The sequence below is a fragment of the Amblyomma americanum genome, chromosome 1, assembly GCF_052857255.1.
Source record: "Amblyomma americanum isolate KBUSLIRL-KWMA chromosome 1, ASM5285725v1, whole genome shotgun sequence".
Lineage (NCBI taxonomy): Eukaryota > Metazoa > Arthropoda > Arachnida > Ixodida > Ixodidae > Amblyomma > Amblyomma americanum.
The window spans coordinates 189,220,357-189,247,539 of record NC_135497.1 but is presented as its reverse complement, the minus strand read 5'-3'; the positions used below and the strand labels follow the sequence as shown (position 1 = coordinate 189,247,539).

Genomic DNA, 27,183 nt, shown 5'->3' with positions numbered 1-27,183 from the left:
AGCGTTGCGCGGGAGCGGGAGGCTTTGAGCCGTCGTCGCAAAGCGGCATCTGACCACCCCACGGATATCACGCGGCGAGCTGCTTCAGTGGATACGGTCCGTAATGCCAAGCGCGCGAATCAAGCGTCAGAGACTGAGGAAGAGCGAGCTGGAGCGCCGGGGCCTGCGAGCACAGACGACATGTAGAAGAACGCCGAGGAGCCTGCGTGTTGTGCACGCGTGCTGTACTATCGGAACCAGGCAGAGTCCGATCATTAAGCCGACAAAACTACTTCACCGATCATAGGGCAGTCTTCGTAGCAATAAAAAGAGCAAAAATAAAGAGTGATACCACAGCACAACGACTGTGTCTCTCTGTCAACAATACTCTTGCAACTGTGATTAACCAGTTTTAACCACAGCATAATTGGTGCTTTCGCTTTTATATCCAGGCTTAGCCACAGTTAGGATACAGCCATTTTTTTTTGTTTTACACAACGTTTAGGACGACCACTCGCCTCATTCGGTGATAATTTATGGAAATTCCGTATCGCATGCCGCGATGCCAGACAGAAAAAGAAGCTTTCACAACACTTGTCCGGCAGCGCCATTCCTCACCACCTGAGGTTTCGGGAGAACTCGCAGTTTTGCCTCTCGGGTTCGTCTGCTGTCGTCATTCTGCGGTTGACAAGATTTGGTGCTAGAGTACAGTTGTTGCATAAGCATCTTTTTTTTGACCCGGTATCGCCGCACGTGATATTAACTTTTGAATATTTGTCTCTGAATCATGCAAGTACCCGACCCAAACTAGAACATCCTTAGAATGAACATCCATCTTGTACCATTTTTAGACGTAGAGCTCCCATTGAGTGAAGGTAGCATTGCCCGGCTTAACGTCCTGTGATATCCCAAGGCATTTTGAATATCCTCAGGACGCTACATTAGGGAGATATAGCATAGCGGATACCGGTTTACAGGACGCCTCCTGCGCACGCCCAGTGCAGTGGCGCGGCCAGGTAGGGCCAGCGCGTGCGCAGAAGGCGTTTTGCAAACCGGTATCCGTCTCGGCTATTAGGTTTCGTCACCATGATCATCAGCCTGACTACACCCATTGTAGGGCCTCTCCCATGTATCTCTAATTAACCCTGTCCTTTGCCCGCTGCACCCACCCTATTTACCTCATCCGCCCAACTAACCTTCCGCATGTTAGGCAGAAAGGTGGATGCTAACGAAAGGGTTCAGCTTAAGTGAAGGATAACGCAGCGAGCCATGGAAAGAAAAATGATAGGCGTAACGTTAAGCGTGGCCCGCATGGAGCGTTTTTTGCCCGCGAAATCGCGTCGCGCGCCCGACGCCCGCGCCGGCGTCAACGAATTGACTCCCGCATGGTCAGCAGCCGAGCGGCGTTTTTTGCCGCCCAGTTGTGCGATCCGCGCGCCCCCATCTATACTGAAATCCGACGGATGCGCAGGAAGGGAAGCCGCTGGCTCTCGCGCGCAAAATGCTCGCGAGCGCGCATTCTCAATGCGAGCCCGTCTCTATCAGCAGGCGTGGCTCCGTCCAGAATCACGTGACGCCCACTCAGGCTCTCATTGTCCCTTTGTCACTGCTCACTCCCGGTGTCGGCGTTTTTTGCTGTTCCGCCAGAACCCGACGATTTGGCAAAACCGTCATCTCCGACGGCAAAAAAAACGCTCCGTTGCCGTCGACGCAGACGAATCGCCCGGAAAAACGCTCCATGCGGGCCACGCTTTAGTTGACCGGAAGCGGGCAGAGTGGGTGAGGGAACAATCGCGGGTTAATGACATCCTAGTTCGAAATCAAGAGGAAGAAATTGGCTTTGGTAGCGTATGTGATGCGAAGGCAAGATAACCGCTGGTCCTCGATGGTAACGGAGTGGCTTCCAAGACAAGGCAAGCGTAGCAGTAGGTATCCGCTGTGCTAGATCTCCATAATATATGTTTTTAGCATACCGAAGATGTACTATCGAAGACGTATGCTGGTTTACCAGATGCATCCCGCGCAGCGACATGCGTGCGGCCTGACGGGGCCCTGGTGAGTGCGCAGGAAGCGTCCGGTAAACCGGTATACGTCTCCGCTAGTACGTCTCCAGTATGTTAACGTCTGTTGTGATATGCTAGCGTGGTTGACCGTCGTCTGCAGTACTTTTCTGGGAGAGATGCAAGGGAGGTCACAGAGGAGGCCACAGGAACAAACCAACACGAAAAGAAGCGTAAAAGTGATACCTGGTACGACTACCTGGATGGTGTGCAGTAAACAGACATTTCAGTGCATGTAGTTTATATAAAAATACAATTATGTATGTTTTGCATATGCCCACGCATTGGAAATACTGGTTAAAAGTTATGAATTTGCAGGATATCATCAGAAATAGCCCCTCAGTGCAAAAATACAAAAAAGAAAAACGGGGACATTTTTATGAAATAGCTAATCATTCCATACCTAAATGTAAGTAACCGTATCATTTGTTAACTACCAACTAACATAAGATTGGAGCAAATACTCCGGCGCATGCAGCTGATCATGAGCAAATTTCAAATCAACTACACCTCTTGACAATGTAGCATTACAACCACAAAAAGTTTGGGCTGTTTTCCCACTATAGGGTTAGCTTTTGGGTGAATTTACCTTTCAGCGGGATTTGTGCACTTATTTCTGGAAGCTGACATTATGACATTGCTTAGAAAAAGATGTTGGAACAGGCAGTTTCTTTAAAGGGACAGTGAGGAGAACTCTATAAATTTTTTTTTGTTAGCAAAATCTGATTGTTCGGCATTTCATGGCTTGGTTGCCGCTTGTCCGGGAGCGAAAGATGCATTTATTTCAAATAAATTTAGATTCGAACTTGAAAAAATTTTTCCCGCCGCGCCGATTCAAACTCGGCAACTCTTATGACGTCACGGCGCACTCCTATGACGTCATAGGACGGAGTGACGTGAAACGTGTTGTAAACGCAGACTCAGTGACTTCTGGCGGCTAGTGGTGCGGGCTAGCAGCAGCCGTAATGAATGCTACCGCCGCACGTTGAATTCATCTGTGGCGATACACTCTGCGCACATTTCCGCGCAGCCTCTGCCTTAAATTGTTATCATCCGGCGCAGCGTAACGCGGCCACACGCTGGATTGCGTTACCGATAAAGCACAGCGCCACCGGTGCGTCACCCGAGGCATGCGTCACGGACAGTGGCTTCAAAAACAGGCTGCCCGGCTGGGAAGATCGCTAGACTACCTTCCGCTACCGACACGAGCGTAGACTGCTTCGCCAATTTTTTTTGCACCAGTTGTTTCGAGATTTCCTTATTTGCTATCCGGGTATAATTATTGTCTGGTGTACTAATAAATTCTCTTTGTGACCACCGCGCACTGAGATGTATGTTGGATTAGAAAAAAGAGGCCGTGCCATGGTGTTTACTGTACCTAGAATTTTTGGCCTGTTCGGTACCTGTTTCTTTCTGTCCGAATTTGTGACTGCTTTGACAATTTTTTTTGCTCCTGTGGTTTCGAGATTATCTTATGTACTATTCGTGTCTAAATATTGTCTGGTGTACAAATAAATTCTCTTTGTCGGCGTGGGTGTGACTGTCCGGTGTGAGTAGGAAGCCCGTCACGCTACCCAGCGACTCCGCAGGCCCTGCTGCTCGTGCCCCGGTGCCCGGCCTGCTGCCGCGGCGTACAGGGCTTGGTGAAGATGGACCTTCCGCCGCCTGTGACGCGCCCCACAAGGGCGCAATCATTTCAACTTCAACTTGACGGTACCCGTTCCAGCGGACGACCTGATCGATGCCATCGAGGAGGCCGTCGGTGTCGGGGGGCTGCAGTATTTGCCTCACCTCGGCGGAACGAAGTTCCTAGCAGCTGTCAGTTCGATGGCGCAGGCCACGAAAATGTTGGCCGCGGGCTCTCTGCTCGTGGCCGGTCATCAAGTGCCGCGGGTTCAGCTCGCTGCGCCAGTGGTGTTCGTAACGGTCCGGCGACTTCCACCAAGCGTCAGTGACGACGCCCTCGCAGCCGCCCTGCGCCCCTTTGGCAAGATCACGGCAGTCACGGAACCCGTTATTAAGTCAAGGAGCCATGTTCGTAGCGGCGCTCGCCTGGTGAAGCTCGACATGCAGCGGGCGCCACCGAATTTTATTACCGTTGTGGGTCACCGCGTTATGTTGGAATACCGTGGAATGTGCAAGGTGTGCGCCCGTTGTGGCGCGGAAGGTCACATCGGCGCCACCTGCACCGCCACTCGCTGCGGCCGCTGTGCTGCGTACGGCCACGGGCGGACTCGTGCCACGCGGGCTGCAAGCGGTGTGGCGGGAAACACGTCACCTCGGACTGCATTGCGCCGCGTCCCTACGCGGCCGCCCTCGCAGCTCCGGGAAATACGCGTCAAGCCCTGCTCGAGGCAACCCCGGCTCCATGCTGGGACGAAGTGGACGACTCCACCTCGGCAACCATCCTCGTTGAGGGCTCGGGGGAGCCCGGGTCGCCCGGCACTCTAGTGACGGACGAGGCGGAACCACACTTCGCCGAAGAGGTCGCGAAGGACTTCACGTCGTAAGACGCCCTGTCTAACCTGGAAAATCTAGAAGCTGCCTTGTTTCACTAGCAGCCAACGTCAGCTCAAGGACAGCAAAGCGGTACGGAGACGGAGTCGACGCCTCCAGAGGTCACCCAACAGGCCCCTCGCCTGGTCAACGCTACCAGCCAGGTAGCGGACCTGGAGAGGGCAGCCAATGGGCCACAGGGCGCCAGCTCCGAAGCCCTATCTCAGGTGAACACTTGTGTCCCAAAGACACAACGCTCGGGCACCCGAGCGACCACCGTGTGCTCATCCCAGAAGGGCCAAGAGCCCGACGAACCGAAGCGTCAGCGCTCCTCGTCAGACAGGGGGCCCTCGTCGAGAGTTACCGCTGCTCCAAAGAAAAAGGCAAAAACAACGGAAGAGGGTGGAGCCCAGATGGACTTCTACGATTCCGACGAGTAGCTGCCATGGCTGCGCCGAAGAATCTCACCGGCCGTCTCGGCCGCCCGACCCTTATCGCCGCCGCCCTTATCGCGGTGGACGCGTTAGAGCCGCGCACCCGGCTCGCGCCGATAGCAGCCTGCTCCCGTCGACACCAGCAGCAGTTCGGCGCACCTTCATCAACGATGGACGCGATAAAGTGCCAGTGCTGTGCGAATAGTGTTAAGCTGTGCAGCATAGACGACTGTGTCGATGTGTCCCTGCAGCGTGTGTTTTCGCCACAAGTTCCTCGGTTGGTGCAAGCGCAGTTGGGGGCGACATGCGCAGGTGTGAGTGGTATTTTTGGTGTGTTCACCATGAACCAGATCGCTCTGCGCTCCACCCGAACTATGCGTGCTACGGACACTTTTTACAGCGGAGTCAAGGAAAGACACTTGACGCACCACAACTACATTGTCTGCGCCTTAGCGTCTACAGGGACTTACCTGCTGCGGCAGCGTCTTCGAGCCACCCGGTTCCATCGCCCGTTCTGCGACCACCGCCGCACCACACGACTTGTGAGTCGGTACGCGCTACAGTTTTGTTGTTTTTACGCTTTCCCAAGTGTTAATGCTTTCGTTTCTTTATCTAAAGATGGCTGGGATTCATTTCATTACCTTTAATGTCAGAGGTTTTCGAGCTCTAGCCAAGCAGCTAGAAGTTATTCACCTCGCTCGCTCAGTAGGTGCAGACTTACTTTTCTTGCAAGGATGCAATTTTGTCAGCATTTCGCAGGCGATTTCATCTCGACGCTTTCATCTCGACGCTTTTTTCTCGTTGAGCACCTCTCGATCACGTGGTGTCGGTGTGGTTTTTATCAAACACCTACAGGACGAGCGCACATTGCACTTTCGGTCTCTATGGTCGCGCCAGAATTATAGACATATTCTTGGAAAATCGGAAAACTCGTCTCAACGTATACGCGCCTGCCAGAAACAGTCAGACGAATGGTTTTTTTAAAGTAATTGGTACCTATCTAGACCAGAATGTGCCGTGTGTGCTTATCGGCGACTTCAATTGCGTGCTAGATTCTTGGCGAGATGTACACGGCCCAGGGCAGGGGACATCTATGTACTATTCCAGGGAACTAGGGTGTTTAGTGAGACGCTTTCAGCTCATGGATGCATGGGTTGCTGTTAATGATGAAGACTTTGTGGCCACATGGAAGCGAGGCTCCTCTGCTAGCCACCTTGAAAGAGTTTATCTCCCCCCTGCTCTCGTACCACTTCTCCGCGCATGCGAGACTGTAAGCCTTCCGCCCGACGCCCAGGGCATCAGCGACCACGCACCCGTGTCAGTGCGCGTGAACGCGTCACCCGGAAGGTCGGCAGACCAGAATAGGTGGAGGATGGACCCCGCGCTTCTGCATGATGAAGTTAGTTTGGCCTCCATTCGCCAAGCACTAGCGGGAACCCCCCCCCCCCCCCCCCAAAGGTTGAAGACCTTTCTCGGGACGGGTGGGACGACCTAAAAACCAATTGGCGCAAGATTCTAGTAAGAGAAGGCAAAGCCAGGCGCGTTAGAATAACTGCCGAACTTAAAGACTTGATGCGGCGCATTCGCATCGTTGAGGCCGGAGGCACTCTGACGCTCTTCATGAGCGAGTACCTTGAATCGCAGCGCGTGCGATATTACGGGCTCCTAGCTCGGAGCTCTATTAAATCGCCGGACCCAACAACGTCCCCCCAAATAGCGGCAGAAGAACTCCGTCGCGCCCGAGAGGGGGAACACGACAACAAAGGACTGTCACGAATCGAAAGCATGGTCTTGCCTGACGGCCGGCACTCCAGTGCTCATTCAGATATCGCTCAAGTTTTCACGGCCCACTACGCCTCGTTGTTCTACTCTGAACACGCCAGCAGAAATGCGAATTTAAGAAGTAGGGTTCTAGAACTGGTGTGGGCGATACACGTCCCGGGAAATAAATGGGGCAGCTATCTGCGGCCCAGTTGGTAAGGAAGAAGTGCGAGCGGCGCTAGCTCGTATGAGGGCGTCCGCAGCTCCCGGCCCAGACGGAATTCTTGCCGGGTTCTACTCGGCGTTCTTTGAGATTCTCGGCGAACACTTAACAGTAATAGTCAATTCTGTGCTTCTGGAAGGTGTGAAGCCGTCATCTTTTTCATTGGGGCACGTAATTCTCATCCCCAAGCCCGGTATGACCCTCTCGGACCCAGGTTCATGGAGACCAATAACGTTGATTAACACAGACTACAAAGTGGTCGCTACGGTTTTAACCGACCGTTTGAAGCCTTCTTAGGCGACGTGGTCAGCCCGCTCCAGAGCTCGTCAGTCTTGTGTAGACCAATCTTCTCTTTACTGGCTCTCACACGCGACCTTTTTGCGTACGCTCAGGCAAAAAAACTGAATGGTTGTTTTATCTCCCTCTATCAAAGCGAAGCCTTTGATTGAGTGGAGCACGACTACTTGTTGACAGTCTTGTCATGTCTGGGCCTTCCGGACAAATTTACTAACAGAGTATGTGCCCTATTTTCGGGGCTGTCGAATAATAATAATAATTGGTTTTCTGGGGAAAGGAAATGGCGCAGTATCTGTCTCATATATCGTTGGACACCTGAACCGCGCCGTAAGGGAGGGAGTGAAAGAAGAAAGAGAAATAGGTGCCTTAGTGGAGGGCTCCGGCATAATTTCGACCACCTGGGGATCTTTAACGTGCACTGACATCGCACAGCACACGGGCGGCTTAGCGTTTTTCCTCCACAAAAACGCAGCCGCTGCGGTCGGGATCGAACCCGGGAACTCCGGATCAGTAGTCGAGCGCCCTAACCACTGAGCCACCGCGGCGGGTACGGGCTGTCGAGTCAGCTGGTTTTGAATGGGGCGTTGAGCGGGATGATTTGCGTGTCGCGAGGAGTTAGACAGGGTTGTCCCCTCTCGCCCGCTCTCTTCGTGCTCTCACTGGACCCCCTGCTCCGTGCAGTTGAGGACCACCCAGCTATCCGAGGCTTCCCCCTTCCGGGGCAGGGAAGAGTTTTTGTGTCCGCTTACGCGGACGACATCTTGCTGTTCTCTCGAGATGCGGACAGTTTCCTTGCCTTCTTGAAGGTTTTCAACGAATATGCGGCCCTTTCAGGGGCTCAGTTGAACACCGCGAAGAGCCAAGTACTGAGCTTTGGCACGTTTCAGGAATCGTTGCCTGGGGGAGTCCAGTTCGTCGATGGCGTGCAAGTGCTATTAATCATTTTTGAGTCAGAAGGTGTGTCGCCAAAATCGTGGGACGACGCCATCACTCGAGCGCGATGGGCCATAAACTCGATTGCACACCTCGAACTTTCTTTGAGTGCCAAAGCCCTGTTCTTTCGTACCTGCGCAGCTGCCTACGCTTGTTTCGTTGCGCGTATTGCTCCGATGCCGCGTCGCGTGGCAGGGAAGCTGAACTCGCTCGCAGGCCAAGTACTGTGGAACGGAAAGCTGGCCCCAGTATCACGGCAAGTTTTGTCCGCGCATTCCGACAGAGGAGGTTTGAACCTGCCATCCTGGCAGGCAACAGCGCGAGCTTTCGCCGCAAAAGCAGTTCTTGACCTGCTGGCGGCCCAGGCGCACAGGGGTCGATCACTAGTCCTGCATTGGTTGGGTACCGGGAGTCGGCTCTTCCTAACGCAGCGACACACGGGACCTCTGGCAGATCAACCTATGCCCTTTTACAATGTGGCAACTGATTTTTCCGTTTCTGGCTCCGCCAGTTTCCGGACCTTGATATTCGCGAAACACCAGTGGCACGTGTTAGTGCGGCGTTTGCTGTTTTAGAGCTTAGTGCTGACCAGCTACAATAAACATCTCCTAGAAAGTGGCAGTCTTTCGTTTATGGCGTCGCCGTTGGCAAGTACTGCCAACGAAGGAGCGTCTCGCAAGATGGGGCGTCGTACCAAATGCGCGCTGCACCAATTGCGGCGCTGTTGAGACACAACGGCACGCCCTGGAAGACTGCGTCGTAGAACGTACTTTGTGGCTCCTGATCTACAGGTTGTTTAGGGTGCGCCCGCGCCAGCGAAACTCGCGAAGGCGCTCAATCTTTGTGCGCCTCGTGGTCACAGTAGTGATGTAAGTGCTTTGGAAGCGACGTAACTTGGCCGAAGTGCGCGGAAGACGGCACCGTGCCATGTTTCCGGTTTTGCAGAGCGTGTGCTTCATTGTGTGGGAATTCCTAGAAGAAGACCTGACAGTAGGCGGCGAAGCGCTGTTCTTGCGGCGCTGGTCGACCCAGTTTATTTCCGTACATGGGAACACAGTCGTGTCCCACCCATGCAGTACTAGATAATATTCGATGCGTATGCCCTGAGTTTGTCGTGGTCACGGGCACCACCCCCTGTTGCAAATGGGTTGCAAGCTCCAAGGGTAGCGTTGGCCTGGCGGCCTGGGGCACAGCTGGAAACATCCGAAGGTCCTGGCAAAGGATGAGTCGACTGGCAACAGAACAACTTGTTTATTCTGGCATCGCAAAAGAGCAGCCGGTCAGGGCGACCACGTTACTCGACGGAAGAAATCGAAGTCTCTCTTTGGCGTCCGGGGCAGCTGACTTTATACCCTCGGAGTCGAGGGCAAGAAGGAACGGCTCGGGATGAGGCGCCCGATACGGCGACGCTCGGACATGTTGAGACGTGACGTGCGCGTCCGCCGGGCCGGCGCCGGTCAGACCTCCTCGCCTCCCAGTTGGGGAGCTCCTCTCCCCGGCTCCCGCGCTTTGACAAGCGTGGGCACCAACATGCACACACACACACGCACACACGAAGACACGTGGCATTGAAACCTGCCTGGACGCGCTTGGCGGGAGGCGTTGCGGCAGCGATGAACGGGTCAAAATGACCGCCACTTTGAACGAAGCCCCGGCGTCCGTTGCATCCGCGCCGGCTATACCGCGCGTCGTAGGCGAAACGTAACAGACCGCCCCGCCGGGAGAAGGAGATCCCGATGTTCAGGGGACTGCATCCGCTGTCCAGAGGGATGTCGCTCGATGATGCTCGTAATCGAAATCGGTCGTCCCTCGGCGTTGCTTGAGCGCAGCGCACAGAGAAGGCCTCGTTCTCAGGTTCAGGTTCACACAGGACACTGCAAAGTGACTTCGGCAGAGTTGCCACTTTTGTTCTCGTTCCCAGCAAGCGTTAGAACTACGCCGAAACGCAACCGCTCAGTCAGCAAGCACGAGACAACCCTAAGCTCTGCCAGGCTCTTTCCCCTTTTATACTACTGCCTAGTTCCTTACAGTAGTCAAGCAGCACTCAGAACGCGTCCACAAATGGGAAAATTGCACAAGAAAGCACGTCCTCACTTTGAAACACTAAACAAAAGCAATATGTTAAAAATCCTGCCTCAGGAAGAAAACATCAGTAACAAACAACTTTGAGGCGGATTCCTACGTTAGGGGCCTCGACTTAAGCCATCGGCGTTACCGTTGAGACTCCCCTTTTTGTAACGCACCTCAAAGGAATATTGTTGCAAAGCGACGCTCCAGCGCAGGAGGCGGCCATTTTTGGGAGAGATGGTCTGCAGCCATTGGAGAGGGCAGTGATCCGTCTCAATGATAAACCTCGAGCCGGCTAGGTAGCATGACAATTTCTGAACGGCCCACACGAGACACGCACACTCTTTCTCGGTGGCGCTGTACGCCTGCTCACGACAGGTCAGCTTACGACTAGCATACAGGACTGGGTGTTCCACTTCTCCATTGTCCCTTTGGCACAGTACAACGCCCATGCCTCGCTCACTAGCATCGCACTCAACAACGAACCCTTTTGTGTAGTCTGGCGATCGTAGCACAGGCTGGCTTGTTAGGGCGCTCTTTAGGGCGCTAAAAGCTCTTTCCTTTGTCTCGCCCCAGACGACTGTTTGGGGCTCTGTTTTTCTTAGAGCATCCGTCAGGGGAGCCGCGATATCGGAGTACCTGGGGATGTACCTCTAATAGTAGCCGGCGACACCTAAGAACGACCGAATATCGGTCTTCGTGCGCGGTTGCGGGAAGTCTCGCACAGCGGCCACCTTTATTTCAGAGGGGCGGCGACGACCCTGTCCAATCACGTGACCGAGGTAGACAACCTCGGCCTGTGCTAATTGGCACTTGGGAGCCTTGACTGTCAAGCCCGCTTCGCGCAGGCGGGTTAGCACTGCCCGCAAGTGTGCCATATGCTCAGACCAGGATGCGGAGAATATCGCTACGTCGTCTAAATACGGTAAAGCGAATTCTTCCTGTCCCCGCAACACTTTGTCCATGAGGCTTGAAAAGCAGTATGGCGCGTTCTTCAAACCAAAACTCAAAACTTTAGGACGGAATGTTCCCATTGGTGAAATGAACGCCGCATACCTACTAGCCTCTTCTGTAAGTGGAACCTGCCAATAACCCCTGACAAGATCTAGGGTGGAAAAAAACTGAGCGCTACTAACTTTCTCAAGGCGCTCCTCGATGTTAGGGATCGGATAAATTTGATCCTTAGTGATGGAATTAAGCCTGCGGTAGTCGACGCAAAGACGAGGTTCCTTGCCCGGTACCTCAACTAAAATCAAAGGGGAGGTATAATCACTCTCACCCGCCTCAATAACACCGAGCTGTAGCATTTTCTTTACCTCAGCCTCCATAATATCGCGCTGGCGGGGTGACACCCGGTACGCCTTGGATCGTACTGGCTCTGGGGAGGTAAGTTCTATTTCATGAGTAAGGACAGAAGTCCTACCAGGCCTCTCAGAGAACTGACCTTGAAACTCTTGTAAGAGTTGGTGTAGTTCGGTTTTCTGCTCAGTCGACAGCTGTGCTTTACCGATTAAGTCACTAATGACCTGATCGGTGTCTTCCCTGTTCGTCACTGAGCTTAGTCCCGGAAGCTCGACCGGAAGCTCTTCTAACTTTCCCGTGTCGGGCATTTCCTCTCCAGTACCTGGTGCCTTCAACGCTACAGGCTCAATTTTATCCAGTTCGGACGTGCTCGGAATTTCAGCTTGCTGCGCCTCCGATCCTTTTTCATTGTTCGACAACGTCGGCCCTGCAACTACCGCCTTTGCAGCGAGCTTCCGAACTCTCGATCTGGTTAAGGCCTGAACGCTAGCCTCACCAAACAAAAGCCCCTTCTCGCGCAGGAGGTGATCGGACCTGTTCGAAAATAGGTACAGGTACTGGGGGGGCAGCAGAGATGACACCGCGGCCTCTGTCTCAAGTGCTCCGAAAGGTCCTTCAATAAGCACTTTTGCTACGGGCAGACACACGCTATGAGCTTCCACGGCTTGCTTGATCCATGCGCACTCGCCCGTGAACATATCGGGTTCTACGTAAGAGGGGTGAACTACATCCATTGTAGCTGCGGAATCACGAAGCACTCGGCACTCTTTCCCGTTCACGAGGAAGTCTCGCATGTAAGGCTCGAGAAGCTTCATGTTCTCGTCAGTGCTACATAATGACAAACACACGACTTCTCTTTTTGTTTCTGGACACTGCACCGAAAAGTGACCCGGCTTCTGGCACGTATAACACACGCGCGCTTGCCTCGTCTCGAACCGCTTTCTGCGTTCGGCTTCGGCTGCCGCCGTCTCCTTACGTTCGGTCGGACTGCTTTCACTTGCATCCGCACTACGTGTGTCCCCCCTTGCTCTCAGGGGTGTGAACTTCGGCCTCTCAGACTTGGAGCCAAATTCACCCTTTTGACCGTCCTTAGCTCCGCGAGCCCGACGCGTCACAAACTCCTCGGCTAGCTCGGCGGCTTTAGCCACTGTACTAACGTCTGGCCTATCCAAGACCCAGTACCGCACGTTCTCAGGTAACCGACTATAAAATTGTTCCAGCCCGAAACACTGCAGAATTTTCTCGTGGTCACCAAACGCTTTCTCTTCTTTGAGCCACTCCTGCATGTTTGACATAAGCCTGTAGGCAAACTCTGTATATGACTCACTTCTGCCTTTTTCGTTTTCCCGAAACTTCCGACGGAACGCCTCCGCTGACAGCCTGTACTTTTTTAGCAGACTCGATTTCACTTGGTCGAAATCTTCTGCCTCCTCTCTCTTCAAGCGAGCGACTACGTCGGCCGCCTCGCCGGGTAACAAAGTGAGCAAGCGCTGTGGCCACGTTTCCCGAGAGAACCCCTGCTTCTCGCACGTTCGCTCAAAGTTAACCAGGAACAAACCAATGTCCTCTCCAAGCTTAAACGGCCGCATCAGGTCAGTCATTTTGAACGATACCCGTTCTCCTGCACCGTGTGCCTGACTTCCATTACGAGCGCGTTCCATCTCTACCTCGAGACGCTTCATTTCCAAAGCGTGTTGACGGTCGCGCTCTTCTTTCTCTTTTTGTTCTTTACGTTCGCGCTCGTCTTTCTCTTTTTGTTCTTTACGGTCGCGCTCTTCTTTCTCTTTCTCTTTTTGTTCTTTACGTTCGCGCTCGTCTTTCTCTTTTTGCTCTTTACGTTCGCGCTCGTCTTTCTCTTTTTGCTCCCTCTCCTCAATGGTCTCAAGGCATTCCGACAGCTCGTCATCCTCAGCCTCCAACTCAAGAATAGCCCTTAGCAGTTCTGGTTTTCTGAGTTTGTCTGAGACATTCAGACCCAACTCTCTTGCAAGCTCCAGCAATTTCGGTTTGCGCAACGACTTCAAATCCATGGCTGCTCCGAATGCTGCTTTCTCTACTGCCTACTATTGTCTTGCCGCAAACTAACCCGGCAGCAACGACAACACAATTACAAGCTCTGTTTCTGACACTAACAAAAGCCTGGCAAAACTCAGAAGAAGAAAGTCCCGCACTCACCAAACCTCGCAGCCAAGAATTCAGCGCAGTCGTTCCGCTGCAGGCAACCAGTCATCACACAGGGCTCGTTGCACTGCTCCCGGATGGTCGTTGTGCTGCTCAGCATACAGTTGACCGCATATCTTCGCTGCTGGCCTCCGTTGTCGCGATCTCACCGCTGGCAACCAGTTGTTGCAAATGGGTTGCAAGCCCCAAGGGTAGCGTTGTCCTGGCGGCCTGGGGCACAGCTGGAAACATCCGAAGGTCCTGGCAAAGGATGAGTCGACTGGCAACAGAACAACTTGTTTATTCTGGCATCGCAAAAGAGCAGCCGGTCAGGGCGACCACGTTACTCGACGGAAGAAATCGAAGTCTCTCTTTGGCGTCCTTGGCAGCTGAATTTATACCCTCGGAGTCGAGGGCAAGAAGGAACGGCTCGGGATGTGGCGCCCGATACGGCGACGCTCGGACATGTTGAGACGTGACGTGCGCGTCCGCCGGGCCGGCGCCGGTCAGACCTCCTCGCCTCCCAGTTGGGGAGCTCCTCTCCCCGGCTACCGCGCTTTGACAAGCGTGGGCACCAACATGCACACACACACACGCACACACGAAGACGCGTGGCATTGAAACCTGCCTGGACGCGCTTGGCGGGAGGCGTTGCTGCAGCGATGAACGGGTCAAAATGACCGCCACTTTGAACGAAGCCCCGGCGTCCGTTGCATCCGCGCCGGCTATACCGCGCGTCGTAGGCGAAACGTAACACCCCTTACCTATTTATGCCTATATATGGGAACAAGTGTAGTGCGCAGATGGTAACTTTCCCCCGCCCTTGCCCCTCACTCCACCCTTCTCCTTTGCCTAACCACCGCGTACTGAGATGTATGTTTGATTTGCAAAGAGTCTGTGCCATGGTATTTGCTGTACACAAATTTTTGGCCTGTTCGGTACGTGTTTCTTTCTGTTCAAGTTGGTGACTGCTCCGCCAGTTTTTCTAACACCTGTTGTTTCGAGATTACCTTATGCGCTATTCGGGTCTTATCATTGTCTGGTGTACTAATAAATTCTCTTTGTAACCACCGCGTACTGAGATGTATGTTGGATTTGGAAAGAGGCCGTGCCATGGTGTTTACTGTACATAGATTTCTTGGCCTGTCCGGTACCTGTTTCTTTCGGTCCGAATTGGTGACTGCTTTGACCATTTCTTATTGCTCTTGTGGTTTCGAGATTACATTATGCACTATTCGTGTCTAAATATTGTCTGGTGTACAAATAAATTCTCTTTGTCAGTGTCGGTATGCTCGTCCTCTGCCATCGAAAATCGAATAAACCCTTGTTACGTTTTTATGTTGGGATTCGTCCTTCTACCGACGGATGTTCCACATCTGGTGACCCGGACAACGGACAAGAACGCACCGCCATGGAGAAGCAAGACCAAGAGCTTCAGGAAGTGCAAAACGGCCAATTTAATGCTTCCGTGCAGCAGCATCCTGTCGGCTCCACCGAGGGCATCAGAACCCCGGCAGACGGCATCCCGCATGCTGCCCCGCACGACGTCTGGCGTGTCGCTGTGAAGCTTTCGACGTTTTGGGCCGACTCGCCCGAGGTATGGTTCGCCCAAGTCGAGGCCCAGTTCTCCCTCACGCACATCACGCAAGACCTGACCCGCTACGATTATGTCGTCGCCCACCTCGATTCCCGCTACGCCAACGAGGTCCGGGATATCCTTGCCAAAACGCCAACAGCCAACCTCTACGAACATCTCAAGACTGATCTCATCGCCGCCTTTCACTCTCGGAAGACAAGAAGGTGCGACAACTACTGTCAGCAGAACTTGCAGAGCGCAAGCCTTCGCAGCTTCTCCGCCACATGCGTGCTCTCGCGGGAGACATGGAAGTCCAGGATACCTTTCTGCTAGCACTGTGGCTTCAACGACTTCCACCGCAGGTCCAGGCAATTCTGCAGGCTCAGCTTACGCTGCCTCTCGACCAACTTGCCGAGATCGCTGATCGCGTCATCGAGGTCCCTTTGCCGCAGTTGTCGCCTACCGTCCTGGCTGTCGCCGCCCCCCAGAACACCACAGAGCTTTCGCGCCGTATCGATGACACCAATCGACAGCTCAGCTCCATTCAACGACGCCTGGATCAACATCTGCTGACGCGCCACCCGCAAAGCCGTGACCGTAACACCACCCCGCCGCAGCAGCCTGGTGACGATGACCGGTGCTACTACCATCGACGCTTCGGGGACAGAGTACGAAAATGTCGACCACCCTGCTCCGCTGGACATAAGGGAAACGGTAACGGCAGCTCGTAGACACGGCCGCGAGCTGCCAACCTGGAGGCCATCGCATCTTCGTCACCGACCAAATTAAAAACAGCGGTTCCTTGTCGACAGCCATTCCGAAATCTGCTGCTACCCACGAGCCCACCTTCAAGGTACCCGTCCTCCTACGTCTTTTGAGCTAAGCGCGGCAAACCGGTCAACAATCAAGACTTACGGCTCGCTCCGTCTGCACGTCCAGTTTAAAAACCTACGCCGTGGCCTTCATTGGAATTTTGTCATCGCCGACGTCAACGAGCCAATCATCGGCTCAGACGTTTTGGCATACTACAACCTCCTTCTGGACTGTCGCCACGACCGCCTCATCGACGCGACGAAGGGGCATTCTTCGCCAGGACAGCGAACGACTACCCACCAGCCGAGCATCAAAGTACTCGGTGTTTAAAATCATTCACCGTACCACGCAATCCTCGCCGAATTTCCCGGTTTGACGCGCCCTAGCAGGCTGGCATGGGATGTGCAGCGCACCACTGTGCACTACATCTGGACCACCCCAGGCCCTCCGGTTTTCTTCCGCGCCCTTCGCCTTGCCCCGGACCGCAAGCGCATAGCCAAAGCAGAGTTTGAGGCCATGCTCCGTGAGGGAATCGCCTGCCGCTCCGACGGCCTATGGGCCTCGCCACTTCACCTTGTCCTGAAGACCGAACGCTTGCGGCCCTGTGGGGACTACCGTGACCTCAACACCCGCACCATTCCGGATAGGTACCCCGTTCACCACATACAGGACTTCGCCCATCGCATTTATGGCTGCCACGTTTTCTCCGTGCTAGACCTGGTGAAGGCCTACATGCAGATACCCGTCAATCCGTACGACGTCCTGAAAACTGCAATCATTACCCCTTTCGGCTTGTTCGAGTTTCCCTTCATGAGGTTTGGCCCCAGGAACGCTGGACAAACCTTGCAACGCTTCATCGACGAAGTCGTCCGCGGCCTCGACTTCTGCTTCGTCTATCTTGACGACATATTGGTCTTTTCCCGTAACGCCGACGAACACCACACGCACCTTCGTCTTCTTTTCCAACGCCTCGATGACCACGGGCTACTCGCCAATGTCCCAATGAGCACACTCGGTGCTTCAGTCGTCAAATTCCTCGGCCATGAAGTTTCATCAGAGGGAACTCGACCTTTGCCTCAACGCATCTCACACGTGCAAAATTACCACCAACCCACCACCTCTAAAGACCTTCGCCGTTTCCTCGGCACGCTGAACTTTTACAGGCGTTCCTTGCCACATGCAGCCGACTATCAGGCTCCCCTCTATGATGCCTTCGCTGGAATACGAGGAAACCAACCTGTCACGTGGACACCGGCTTTACGCAACTTTTCGAAGAATGCAAAGCTGCTCTCTGCAACGCCCCACTTCTCTCACATCCCGTGGCAGACGCTCCCTTGGGGCTCTTCACGGACGCCTTTAACTTCGCCGTCGGCGCTGCCCTTATGCAACGCGTAGACAACACCTGGCATCCCTTGGCATTCTTCTCCAAGAAACTCTCAGCTCGTAAAACGACGGCCAGTCCCACCAACGAAACCACGACCCCCCCCCCCCCCCCCCGTCGAGTTCGCCAGCCTACTACAGAGAACTTCTGGCGATATACGAAGCAGTTCAACACTTTCGCCACATTCTCGAAGCACAGCACTGCACTATCTACACCGACCATAAACCTCTGACCTACGCGTTCCATCAACGCCGCGACAAACTCCCGCCGGTCCAGCAGATCCAGCTTTCGTTCATTGCTCAGTTTACCACCAACATCCAACATGTCAGCGGGAAAGATAACGTGGTCGCCGACGCGCTTTCACGTGTGGCAGCTATCAGCTCTTCGCAGATAACCGCTGACGTCCTCGCCAAGGCTCAGACTACGGACGTCGAACTGCAAGTACTTCTTAAGGGCGGGTCCTCGCTACAGCTGCAACAAGTCCCCATACCTGGATCGACAACGACTATATACTGCGACTTGTCAACAGCACGAAGCAGGCCTTACGTGCCCCTTTCCCATCGCCGTGGCCTCTTCAACCAGCTGCATAATCTCAGCCATCCCGGCATACGCGCCTCTACACGCCTCGTGGCCGACCGCTATGTCTGGACCTGCATGCAGCGGGATTGCCGCACCTGGGCGCGCTCCTGCATTCAATGACAGCGCTCTAAAGTGACCAGGCATGCCATTTCACCGCTCAGAGCATTCCCGCAGCCCTTTGGTCGGTTTCAACACGTCCACCTTGATATCATAGGGCCCTTTTCCCCAGCTGGACAATATCGCTACTGCCTCACCGCCATCGCTCGGTATACTCGATGGCCAGAGGCATGACTCCTCGAGGGAATCACCGCCGAAGACGTCGCCTCGGCCTTCTTCGCCGGCTGGATTGCTCGCTTCGGGCCCCCTCGCCGCGTCACCACCGACCAGGGATGGCAGTTCGAATCCCACCTTTTCAGGCTCCTCGGGCTGACCATCAGGTTCGAGCGCTCGAGGACCACCAGCTACCATCCCTGCGCCAACGGGATGATCGAGCGTTTCCACCGTCAGTTCAAAGCAGCCATCATGTGCCACCCGGACTCAACCTGGCTCGAAGCCATCCCAGCCGTCGCCCTAGGCCTTCGCGCCACCTTCAAGCCGAACATTCAGGCTACACACGTAGAGCTCGTCTACGGGGAACCCCTCCGTCTCCCAGGCGAATTTTTTGCTTCCCCGCCGTCCACCACCGCCACGTCAGATCCCAACGATTTTGTCGCCCGGCTCCGACGCACGATCCCTGCCTCCGCCCGTCACCTGCAGCTCACCACTGTAAGACTGCCCCTTTCGTCTTCAAGGATCTGGCAATGTGCACGCACACTTTTCTCCGCGACGACACCATCCTCAGGCCTTTCCAGCCGCCTTACAGCGGACCCTATCCAGCTCTCCGCCGCGACGACAAAACCTTCACCCTGCGGGTTAACGGGAACGACGTGCGAGTCTCTATCGACCGGCTGAAGCCAGCCTACATAGACTGCGCCAAACCAGGAAATACCAGCGCATCCACAGGCGTCCATCCACCGCCACCGACATCGAAGCCTGCTTCTGTCACTACACGCTATGAACGTCGGGTACGCTGCGCAGATTTTTACAAGCCCTGAGGGCTCTCCACTCCACGGGTGGGGGGGGGGGGTGATGTGGCGACACACTCTGCGCACATTTCCGCGCAGCCTCTGCCTTGATATCCGGCCCGGCGTAACACGGCCACGCGCTAGATTGCGTTACCGACAAAGCACAGCGCCACCGCTACGTCACCCTAGGCATGCGTCCCCGACAGTGGCTGCAAAAACAGGCTGCCCGGCTGGGAAGATCGCTAGTCTACCTTCCGCTACCAAGACGAGCGTAGCGTCGGTATGCTCGTACGCTCCAATCAGCAATCGAATAAACCCTTGTTACGTTTTTATGTTGGTATTCGTGCTTCGGTAGAAACGACCTCCCACACATCTATCGGGGGTCGCTACCGTCGCTTCGTTTACGTTTGCACCGGCGTCTTGTCAGCGTTACGATGGATGCCGTTCCCGAACCCGACGACGTAGTCCTCGCAAAAACTCCGGCCTGCATTTTAGCGACCTCAGCCCCACAGAGCGTGCGATGCTTTTGAGGGAGCACGGTTAGGTTAGGCGCCGGCGGTTTGTTTCCCCCTTCCGCCGTGAGCAGCCGTTGCAAATTCAATATCATAACCCCAGTGCGAGAAGTCGCGAGGGGCCAGGACAAGGTCGGAGCGTCGCGCCCATCGGAGGCTGGCCGGGGCTTTGGGGCCAACGGATTGTGATTCCTTGAGCAGCGTGGTTGCATGGTGCAGCAGGCGGCGTCGAGGTCTCCCACGGTTGCAAGGGACAGGTTATTTATTTATTTTTTTTTGCCACAAAAAACGGATGGGTGCTCAAAGGCCCTCGCGTTTAAAGTTGGCGGCTTGAAAGTAAAGCCGACGCACGACGCTTCAACGGCTTCCGCGCGTTTCCGGAGGCACGAGGTCCACTGGATCGGGCTCTCTCGCCCACTTGCATGTACCTTCAGATGTGTACTGTGAATGGATTAAATTAGCCGGGAGCTCGAAAAGAACAGCTCCGCCCAACTGCCGAAGCTATTGAATAACGTCACAACGCGCACCTCGCCGCGGAGCCGAATCCGTCTGGACGGGCCGGGCAGGCTTCGGCTGGCGCACTCGGCGCGAAATAGACATGCTCCAAGTCTCCGCCAGTGCGGTTTGAGTGCGACGAAGCCGCTTAACGCGTCGGCGGCCAAACGCAGTTGGAGCATAGAGGGTCTCGCTTCGGCCGACGTGACGTCGCCGTGCAGCGAGCGCGCGCGCGCTACGCCGGAGTACTAACGCGCCTTAAAGGAGCCTGCACTTAACCGCTAACCAATGTGTTCGGTGGCGGCATCTATGTGAGCCACTGAAACCCCCGCCCACGCACTGAATAAAAAAGAAAACCTGTGCCGAGGCTCGGGATCGAACCAGGCAGGGCCTTTGGCGTTTGAGGCGGAGACGCTACCACTCCGCCACAACGGCTAGAACTTAACCATGAATAAAGGCGCATCTAGTGAATGCACTCTTCCGATGCAGAAGTCTCAGCGCTTTCGCTACGTGTATCCTGGCCTGACAGAGCTAGGCCATCAGAATTTTTTCTTAACTGCCTTGTACCTTGTCTCCCGTCCATAATAAACGATTTCCGCTAAGTAGTTTGAAGTTGACTGGCACAGCCGGGAATGTTTCGCCGGGTGAGCGTGCGAAGAGACAAGTGCTCCTTATACTGCGAACTGCCTTGTACGATCACCGACCATCGTGCCATCATAGTTTTTCATCGACCGTGGCGATCATCTGACTAGCCTTAACAGGCTCCTTCAAAGGTTATCTAGCACTTGACGCGGCACTTGGAGTTCCTCTGCTGTTCGGCGCTTGTAAATCGAGGTGCGACAAAAATAAAAAACCATGGGCACGCAAAGCTCATAGACGCGAAGCGCCATAGCAAATCGACACTCTCCCGGCCGCCTGTTGCGCCGCCAAGCATCGCTTTTCTTTGCTTCCAACATTCAGGTTGTCTTTTGTCTGCCTTCCTTGTGTGGTAAAAGTGCACTATCGGTTTTAAAACAAAACTTACTTACATATTGAACCCCGCAACCTTCCTTTGTCAGCCTCAGAGATTCGCGGCTTCCATATAGGAAGGAAAATTCCTCCAAGGTGGCGTCTCTTGTCCTAGGATGTCATCACGCTTGTAATTTCAAGATTGGCCTGTAGCGGCGATACCTGTATTTTGGTTCTTGCTATTTTCTACCTTACAAGAGCTTTGTTTTCAGTAAGTGTGGCGTTTTTGTGATCAGGAGCTGGTATTCTATCGATACAAGCCGACTTCAATTTCTCCTCAGAGTCCCTTTAAGTATGTTTGGAATTCATGTAATTCTGGGAGGAAAATGAAAAGTATTCACATTTGTACATTTTATATCAGATTTGATACGCCAGGAATGGCAGGGTAAATATGTTAGAATGTCATTTTTGTGTCACATTTAAACCATTATCAGAAAAACGAACGCCGATAAAAGGCTGATCTTTGCCCCAGCTCAATATGCACAGAAGCTGCACTGCCACTTGGGGCGCTGCAGATCGATTAAGGGCATAAGAGTATTCGCGGAATTTATTTATTTATTTGTTCCTCAAAGGTCCACAAGCGACATTACATGAGAGGTGGGCTGAGAAGACAATTAGTATGAATACAGATGATGTTCGAGGGCGGTTTTGAACCTGCTGTAGTCGAGGATAATTGCCACTTCGGATGGAAGGTCATTCCAGTTTCGGGCTGTTTTCAGGAAAAAAGACTGGTGATATGTTTCGGTGCGGGCTTTCACAGGGTAGACGGCGTTAGGGTGACAATTACGGGAAATACGATGAGCGCGTGTGAGAGGAATTACTTCGTGATTAAAGGTATGGAAAAATTTATGATATAAGTAAAGATGGGTGACCTTGCGACGACATTCCAATGTGGGGAGATTAAGCGGAGACTTTAGTGCGGAAACGCTAGTGTGGTATGCAAAATTGGAACAAAAATCTTGCAGCGCGATTTTGGACTGATTCGAGTGTGTCAATCACGTTAGCAAAGTTAGGATCATAGGCGGAGCATGAAAACTCCAATTTCGACCGTACAAATGTTAAGTAAGCAAGGAATTTTATGGAACGCGGTGCTAAGGCAAGGTTACGGCGCAGGTACCCTAAATTTTGATTAACTGAATTTGTTACATGGTTAACGTGTTGCGACCAGGTTAGATTTTTACTGAAATGAATACCGAGATATTTATAAGAATCTACTGATTTAATGGGAAGGTTGTTAATTCTATAAATTGCATCCTGGTGGTTGCGCCGGCGGTGGAATGAAAGAAGGGGAGTTTTAGAAGAATTTAATGACATTAGCCAGGTTTTACACCACTCTTGTACGCGTAGCAGGTCTTCTTGGAGGATGGTAATGTCGGACTGGTTGACTATTGGGCGATAGATGACACAGCGCTTTACGGTGCACATCGCAGCTTAGATAGTTTATGACATTTTTCGATCGAGATTATGTGCGTGCCATTAGTGTGCAACAGTATTTACGGAACTTAACAGCAAAATTATATCTTGGGGAAAATCTTTTGGCAACAAAAAAACGGATGCTATTTCTGCGGTGCGGTGCTGTGGATGCATAATTTTTTTTTCTGGCGTCCATTGCACATTGTGCGATTTAGCTATAGCTGACAATCGTACGTGCGAGTTCAACTCGAAATGGCAGCGGTCTAGGCGGAAACACTGCGTCAGATAGCTGAGTTGTGCCTCTCGCACCGCTCTTCCCTTTGAGAATCCGAAGGGGAAGCGTTCTCGAGAAATAGTGCAAAAATGAAGCTGCTGTCAGATAGCCGCGGGTGAAAATGCTGCTCCATCCTGGCGACGCAGCTAACTACTGGGCACGTGACCATGTATGCAAACGTCTCGCATAAAACCGCCGTGAAAGCACATGCCGCGCTTTTCGTCTCTAAACACGGTCGAATCTTCATGGTTTATTAGTGTACGCTCCGTCTCGAGTAAGGGAATGCTTTGCGACCACATTTTGTATGGGGGCCATCGCACGGGAAATGGTACGCGAAGCAATTCAAAAGCGCCAAAAAAAAAAGAAAAATTTCCAGCTGACCTGAAGCACCCGAGCGTCTCATGAAAGGCTTGCGTCTTTAGTTTCACGATGTAGGTAGTTACAAATACGGCAGCAATGAATTATCAATCAATTTATTTCGCCTCATACACGAGTTACAACATAGTAAATGCAAGATGCCATCCGAAATCCCATGTCTGCAAAATGTCCATGCCTAAAACTATTATTTAGAGCCGCCGCGGCGGCATAGCGGTTATGGCGCTCGGCTGCTGACCCGAAAGACGAGCTTTCGATCTCAGCCGCTGCGATCGAATTTGGATGGAGGCGAAATTCTAGAGGCCCGTGTACTGTGCGGGGTCAGTCCACGTTAAAGAACCCCTGGTGGGGTTATTTAACGTGGTCTTTGGGACGTTAAACCTCATAAGCCAAATCTGAATATTAGTTTGGTTTATGCTTTGGTTTATGGTTTGGTTATTTTGCCTCCATTGAAATGCAATTGCAGCGGCCGAGACCGAACCCTCGTCTTTCGGGTCAGCAGCCGAGCGCCATAAACACTGAGCCACCTCGGCGACCTAAAACTAATATTGAATGTACAGAGGTATTTAATCAGAACATGCAGGTTATGAAACAAAAATTTGGGGCGACACTTTCTTCCCTGCTCCTAGGTCATTATATGCCAATAGATGTATTTCACCGCACCCATCATCTCTGATGGCGTCTCCCTTTCGGCACTTCATTACGTTTGTGGGCCTAGCGCTCTCGTTTCCTGTTTAGGAATTTTTACGTTCTCGTAGAATACTCTTCTATAGTTTATATCAAGAGCCCAGCCTTGCCATCAGCTGTCACTTCATCCTCAACCTTTCTTACAATTCTTGCTGCTGTTCGATGCGGGTTTGCTCTCTGCTCGTGTGAGATACATGTGCAGCAACGCTCGGCCCGGTTTATAAAGGACACGTGCGTACTCTGTTACAAAATTCGTGCCAGTCAGTGCTTCCCCTTCATGTGCGGGGTTGCGGCAGCCCTTCATTCGCAAAATCTTTGGAACCAGCAGCTGCGCCGGAGAGGCTCGTGAGAAAGAACGGCATAGTATTCGCTTCCTTGTTGTGCAATGGTCGGTCTTTTTGGATGTTTTGAACGTTTGCGCTGTTATCGGCCAAATAAAAATAGGTGGCGGTGTAGCATTGCTAAGGACGAAATATTGTGCAAAAGCATATTTTTTTTTTGCTGGTGGACACCACCGCCATGAACCCAAAAGCGCGATTGAGGTGTCCACTGACCCAGAGTGCCAGTTTTGCTCATCTTCCACTTTTTGATCGTCAATGCCAATTTACCCAATGTACGCTGGCGGCCTATGCTCCAGTGCGGTATTGCTGCATAAGTGTTCTCAACGCCAATGCGTATTGCTCTTGTACTGCTCCCGTGCATGCAGCGCACATCTCTCTGTCACTACCACCCCATAGCTCTAATCACGATTATCAGTTCGATAGCAGTTTAGTTGATGAAGACGATGTTCAATGAACAGCGCGCGCGACAGTGTGTTGCAGTTTAACATGAGGCGTGTTCGGCTGCGGCGAGACACTAGTGCTCTCGTACAATGGCCATCGAAGATGGTCTGTTTGCCCCACTGCGGATAGTTATTTGATTTATTTTTATTCATTTATTCCACTTGGCACAAACCCACAAACAACGCAAGATCTTTCTCGGGGTTTACCCGATTGGAATAGTGTTTTCGCACTGATAGATTTAGATTTGGAAAATTATGTCAGGATACCATCGAGGAGCTCGATATGGTGTCCGGTTTGAGCTTAAGTATCTGGCGCTGCGACGCGACAACAGGACCTTGAATGACCCATTCATCAACACGAACGATGTCACCGATGTTTTAATGTGTTCCACAAACGCGTACATGCGGGGAGATGTAAAGTTCCCTTTTAACTGCGCGGTTTGGCCCGCTTCAACTACCCTCGCTATTCGATGCCACTAGGCAAGAACACCTTTAACAGCGCTCCTCTGCATCCGGAAAGGCAGCCGGGCACTACAGAGTAGGTCTTCGGCATCCTACTTTGCACACGCACACAGCATACTAGTCGCAACATGCAGCACGAAGGGCAAAACCTATTTGCCCATCTGTCACGATAACAGTCATTGATGATAGCGGCGCCTTTAGACGGCACCAAGCTCCGCTTCGCGGTTGCCCCAGGCAATGTAGTACATACCGTATTTTCAAGGTTTTAAGCCCCCCCCCCCCACGATTTTAAGCACCCACCCATCATTAAAAATATTCTAAAAAAAAAAGGTCGTACGCGAATCTAAGCGGCGAGACGTCCCTGGCGCCACCTCCAGCTTATTGTGTTGCAGCCGTCCGACACCACGCGAAAGATGATGGCACAGAACGCCAAAAACTGGCCAAAAGCGCATTACCAGTGACCCCCATAACGCTATTGGTTCATTGTGACGTAGGCCTGGTATTGGTGGCGCTCGGCAGGATTAGGTGTCACGGACGCCCGTTGCTTTGTTTGGTGTCAGTTGTTTGGCAGCCCTAATGGGAGCCGGCATGAGTTCGAAGAAGGCTGCCAACATGTTAAAGCTCAAGCGAACAGTAATCACGTTTTCTAAAGACAATGGCAGCCACAGAGCAGCCGCAGTCCGATCCTGCCACAGGAGCGGGGGAGGAGGGGTCATTTAAAATTTTTCAAAGCTAAGCACCCCCCCCCCCCCCCCCCCGCTTCCTTTGGGCATCGCGATCGTGAAAAAGAAAACGGGTGCTTAGAATCGAGCGAATACGGTAGTTCCCACAGCGTTACGATGAATCTTCGTGACCAGTAAAAGTAAAGAAGGGTTATGGTAGTGTAGTTTTTGTTTAAACGAAATGACTCACCTTCAGCGCACCAAGGTGGTGGTGGCTGCCATGCACCACTTTTGCAGAGGACTTGAGTCTCCGGTTCTCTGGTGTTTAATAAATGATACCCTTGTCTGCACTTCACAAAGAGGTTTTGGTCCCCATCAGTCACTTCTGCACCGGGCAGAACTTCAGTGGTCCAATAGGTAAGCTGGGAGGGAAAACAAGACCAAGAAATGGAGATTGCGTTATCACTGAACACAAAAACTGAATAGCACCTAAAGATGTCCGTCAGCTAGAGAGTACTAAATTGTTGCTCCGAAAATAATGTTTTCCGAGCCTACAGAAGACACGCACTATAAAGGGAAAAGGCACCCAACTCACTATTTACATGAATTGAAGGCTTTGCTGCGGGAGTAAACGCGAAAATAAAGCACGAAAAACAACAAAAGACAGAACGCTACTATTACCCGGTTTTAAGTTTGTTGGTTTCCGTATCTATATATGCTCACTTGAAGATGCCCATCGCAGATGAGACTGCTCTAGAATTACGGCTTCGTCTCAAGACGTGCCATTCTTGAAATTAAACTTTATCTCTCTGGTTTCGAGAATGACTGAAGGGATGCTTACGCATCTTCTATTTCTCTGGTTTGCGATATCTATCCCTCATCCTATTTTGCAGCGTGCGCGGGCAGCACAGCCTGCCCAATTTAACTTTCTTCTGAGACAGCGGAGATTGTTTACTGCCTTCCATTGTCATGCGGCCACCTTTACACTGGAAAGAGCGGAAGTTGTTTGAATGAAATAATGGTTGAGCAATGATATGCCTGATTGCACTTTATTGAAAAAAAAAACCCGTCACATTATGTTTAAGATATGTGTTTATTTTCCACATAGTCCCCATTCCTAAGCACACACTTTCCCCACAGATTGGGAAGCTTGAAAATGCCCCTCCGATGAAACTTCGTTCCAGCCTGCTCAAAATAGTGTAAAGGATGCGGATGAAGACTCAACGGGACGCACACTCCAGCCTTGCAGAGACAGAGGCACATCGCTGCACGGATAGCCGCTTTCGCCTCGTTTCTCTGGGCTCAAATTTTTTACCTCAAATATTTTTATAGATTGCAGAGATCTGCATAGATTTCTATAGAAGTTCGGAAGAACCAAATCGGACTGTG

The 27,183-nt window shown here is 52.6% G+C and overlaps 1 protein-coding gene across 7 annotated transcripts in view; it reads right to left on the bottom strand.

The window, feature by feature from the left end:
- The window catches only part of LOC144114394 (sushi, von Willebrand factor type A, EGF and pentraxin domain-containing protein 1-like), a 226,465-nt gene that overhangs the window by 71,407 nt on the left and 127,875 nt on the right, over nucleotides 1-27,183 (bottom strand). For all 7 annotated transcript variants that reach the window (XM_077648114.1, XM_077648119.1, XM_077648121.1 and 4 more), the window contains one exon: nucleotides 26,045-26,216. In XM_077648114.1, coding sequence (XP_077504240.1) covers nucleotides 26,045-26,216 — 172 coding nt within the window. The remainder of the gene's footprint in view (nucleotides 1-26,044; nucleotides 26,217-27,183) is intronic.